General features: G+C 39.1%; 1 protein-coding gene across 1 annotated transcript; it reads right to left on the bottom strand.

The window, feature by feature from the left end:
* Positions 1–2,446: 2,446 nt before the first annotated feature.
* LOC143617851 (delta(3,5)-Delta(2,4)-dienoyl-CoA isomerase, peroxisomal-like) lies at positions 2,447–3,298 on the bottom strand. Its single transcript, XM_077090271.1, has one exon. The coding sequence runs from the start codon at positions 3,296–3,298 to the stop codon at positions 2,468–2,470; it is 831 nt and encodes a 276-aa protein (XP_076946386.1). The 3' UTR covers positions 2,447–2,467.
* Positions 3,299–4,576: the final 1,278 nt, after the last annotated feature.

Raw genomic sequence — 4,576 nt, 5'->3', positions numbered from 1 at the left:
TTCCTTGGGATAAAAACTAAGGATTTAGGCAACAATTCACCACATGATTCCTCACCATGTTTTGGTGATGTTTCCAAATAATCTTCTTCACTGTTGTCAAGAGTGTATCGCGTGTAGTTTGAGGGATTCAAAATGTAATCTGGAACAGCACGCCCGTTTCCTGATACATGGACGTGCAGCAGCAGTATCCTTATCTTTGCAAGTTGAGTCAAGGTGGACACGTTTTGCTGCCTCATGACAAGTTTTCCTTTTAAGTATTGACTTAGCAGCAGCATTCAGCATGGGTTCATCATCATTAGTTGCACGGGGGAGAAGATTATGAGAGTTGAGATAATGGGCATGATGGTTAACAGCATCCTTGATATACAAAGGATGGCTGCTGGCATTATTATTATTATTAATCTCCCATGATCCTTGTGCCATCTGATGATATGCATCTTCCTCTTCCTATAATATATTATACCTCAATCAATAATAACAGAGCATATCACAAGAAAGAAAGAAACAGTATTATTAGGCAGGCAGGCAGGCAGTTCGAATTGAATGGATATAAAAGCTGGCTGGTGGGTGGTAAGGAATGAAGTCAATACCTACCTCGTTGTAATCCAATCCGATTGAAGATCGAATGTCATCCCAATTATTATCATCATCAACCTGTTGGTCTTGGAAACAAGAAGAAGAAGAGACGGGGATCTGATTATTATTTCTGGTTCTGTCTTCTGTATAACAACTCCACTCTCTCTCTTCAACCTCAACCTGCTGCTGGGCGTTGTTGCTACTCACGCACCATGACGATGACGAAGAAGAAGATATTGAGGCCAACACCTTATTTACTCCATCCTTGAATCCCTCATCCATAGCCCCCCAAATTCTTCTTATTCTTGTGTTTCTCTCATCTTAATTTAATTCATTTCAGTTTAAACAAACACTTAATTCTTTTATCAACAAATATAATAAAACAAACATATATTAACAAATATAAATGAACATAAACGAGCAAATATAATAATAATAATAATAAACTCAATGAGTAGATGACTTATCCAAATAATATTTAATTATTTTCTGTTTACGGTTTAGTTTCGTTTATTGCATATGAAAAAGTAAATAAATATGTGATGCAACACCCAACTGCTAATATAATCAAGTTTATTGCAAAAATCTTGTGAAACTCTCTCTACTCATGCATGTGATTGCTTTAACTATTATTGTTACCACCCAAACATATATTTCAATTCAACACCACCGCCATCCATCCATCCATATATTCATTCATTCATTCATTCATCAGATGGATGGACCTCAACCATGAAAAAAAGCTTTAACAACTTGTGCACCGGTCATGCCTCGACCTCCACTCTGAACCAGCATCGCCAGCCCACCCTGGAGGAGATGATCATGCAACTGGACCTCGAGGAAAAAATGGCAGCCAAGCCTAGTCGGATGTCATGTGTAAACAGTTCTGACATTTTACGCTCCGCAAGAAACGCCCTGAACCAGTACCCGAGGTTTTCTCTTGATGGAAAAGACGCCATGTACCGATCTTCCTTCCGACCTGCAAAAGTTGCAGGGGAGAGGGTGATCTGGTGCAAACCCGGTGTGGTCGGTAAGCTAATGGGGCTGGAGGCCATGCCCATTCCCATAAGACCAAAGCACAAGATGAGAGAAATTCAACGGAGAACGAATGGTGCTTCTTGTTCCAAGCCTAGAGATGAAGTAGGCTGGCCCATGGGTCACTTTATGTAGCCCCTTTTCTATTGTACTAGGTACTAGCTAGTTCTACTTCTGTTGTTCTGAATAACATAGATGTTACTTTGAACTCCACATGAGAATGTACATCTAGAATAACAATAATACTACCAATTGCATAAGTCAAAAGCTACCACTTGAATGTGAGAAAGGGTTTCTTTTAGGAGCATGCTCAGTTACATGTTTTAAACAAGGTCTAGTAATGCTCTAAGCAATCAATTTTGGTGAGTTTTGTAGACCCTGCCCCCCTAAAGATTGATGGCTTATGGGACATACAGACAGACTGCATTTGAAGGTGAAACCTTCCTCCTTATTGTTGTAAACAATGGACCATTGTCTTAGTTTGCTTCCAAACACAGTTATGTTTCTTTTCTGTTTTGCATCCATGGTGAAGAAATAAGCTAATGCTTTTGTCACTATGTTATGCCAAGGTGCGTTACAAAGTTTATTTGTCTCTAATGAACCTTGACACAAACCTTAAAAATTGTATATATATATATATATATATATATATAATGTTACATTCCATGGAGTGATTATTACACAGATATGGCAAAATGACACTTGATTCCTCATTTATTTTGTTGCTAGTTGGTGGAAGACAGTAGAACCTTAAGCAACCTGACATCATTACAAGAATGGTTAACTTAAAATGAATATGCATTACATACTATAAAGTGTTTAGATAGAAAAAAACTTACTATTATTAGTTAATAAATCATAGCTTAGAGAAAGAAGGCTTAGTTTTGCGCAGCTGCGCTGATACAACCTCCTCTAAATCAGATGATAAAAGCATAGCAGAGTTCCAAGTGGCAACATAATCCAACCCTTGATTCAATGTCAAGTCTCTACTTTTTAGCATAACCCTTTTCGTACCGGTCACAGCAAGGGGAGACTTTGCACCAATTCCCTCAGCAATTGCTCTAACACCTTCCTCCAAATCTGCTTTACAACCAAAAGCCTTGGAAACAAGTCCCATCGACTCGGCTTCCGATCCAGAAAACCTCCTGCCAGTCAAAGCCAGCTCCATGGCCTTCCCATAGCCTACGATCTCCGGCAACCGCTGCAGCGATCCTAAATCAGCAGTGATAGCCAAATCCACCTCCTTAACCGAGAACAAAGCATCCTCCGTGCAATACCTAACATCACAAGCAGTTACAATATCAACTCCGCCGCCAATACACGCACCGTGAATGCAAGCAATCACCGGCTTTCGGCAGTTCTCAATGGCCGTGATGGCATCCTGCATGAACTTGATCTGTCGGCGTAGTTTTTCAGCAGAGCGTCCGCGGTCGGAAGAAGCATTGACGTCAGCCGTGAGAGAGGTTAGGGATTTGAGATCTATGCCGGCACAGAAGTGTTTGCCTTTGCCGGAGAGGATGATGACGGCGACGTTAGGGTTTTGGTCGAGATAGGACAGGGCTTTGGGGAACTCAGAGAAGAATTGGAGTGTGAGTGCGTTGCTGTTGAGCGGCCTGTTGAGGTACAGGGTGAAGACCGGTGAGCTAGGGCTTTGTTGAACGATTTCAACGCTGCTGTAATTCTCCATTTTCAAGCAAACTCAACAAGCCAACTACAAAGACAAGACAAGATGCTGATAATAATAATAATAATAATAATAATAATAATAATAATAAGTTACTTCAACTACCGGGTGGGTTCGGGAATCGGGATAGGTTTGTTTATTATTTGTGAAATAAGTTAATAACCTGTATATATTTTTAATTAATTTTAGAAGATTTTTTTGAGAAAAATCTTAAGTTAGTCTAAGCTCGGCTTCAACTCCTGTAGTGCCTTAAATGAGTCAAGGTTCGATTCAAGCTTGAACGTGTAGTGTGCAATTAATACATACGAGGTATGGAAAAAAAACAGGAAGCTTGTTAAGGCTTTAACGAGCCTACTAAGCTTCACATACAAGACTCAAGCTCGGACAAGATAACTAAATAAGCTTTATATGAGGCTCGGGCTCATATCATTTTAAGCTTTTATCAGCACAAGCTCGGGTAACTAGTGAGCGGTTTGGTTCATTTTGCACCTTATCTAAACAATGACTACATTCACTAAAGTTGTTAGATTGTGATGTCATTATTTATTTTCTTTTAAAACGACTTTTTTTGTGATTAGGTTAATACGCTTCCCAAATTTGAAGAGTCATGTTGTCTTACTTTGGCCAGACTATGTTTTTTTAACCATGACGCTATTATTCTTGCAAAAACAAATAATAATAACAATACCAACAACAATAATAATAATAATATCAAATTCTAATACTAAAGAGGATTGAGGCACACAATAACAAAATTGGATCAAAATGAACAAAAGAAATCAGACCAATGATGTAACATATTGACAAACAAATGAATACATTCAAAATCACCAACATGATGAAACTCTAGAATCATATGAAGATTCTTGAGTAATGAATCTCAGGAATAATAAAGAAGACTGCTACACTTCTTTCTCCTTTCTTTTAACACATCAGTCCACCATCTAATTATCAGAGTCAATGTATATAACCAATTGCAAGTGGAGGTGCACACAGAAACCGGTTAACCGGTTTCTAACCGATTCCTAACCGAAAAGCTAACCGGTTACTAACCAGTCGGATCCTAACTGGTTACTAACCAATCCTAACTGCCGGTTACTAACCGGTCGGATCCTAACCGGTCACAAGCCAAGCCCACAATGAGTCTAAATCCAGCCCACACGCACATGTAGTGTTCACAGTGGCGGCCCAACAATTTTAGAGACCTAAAGCGAAGAAAAAATCGAGGCCCTTACCGAGAGTTAGATAGATGAAATTACATATTTTATAAATTTTTTATTT

This window comes from Bidens hawaiensis, unplaced genomic scaffold (assembly GCF_021521415.1).
Source record: "Bidens hawaiensis isolate Kalapana, Puna unplaced genomic scaffold, B.hawaiensis_p1.1 tig00059344_1, whole genome shotgun sequence".
NCBI classification, from domain to species: Eukaryota; Viridiplantae; Streptophyta; class Magnoliopsida; order Asterales; family Asteraceae; genus Bidens; species Bidens hawaiensis.
Note: the sequence above shows the minus strand (reverse complement) of the source record. Positions and strands in the feature narration are given on the sequence as shown.

Bases quoted from the DNA above. Each gene is read 5' to 3' on its own strand.
- LOC143617851 (XM_077090271.1), bottom strand. From the start codon at position 3,298: ATGGAGAATTACAGCAGCGTTGAAATCGTTCAACAAAGCCCTAGCTCA.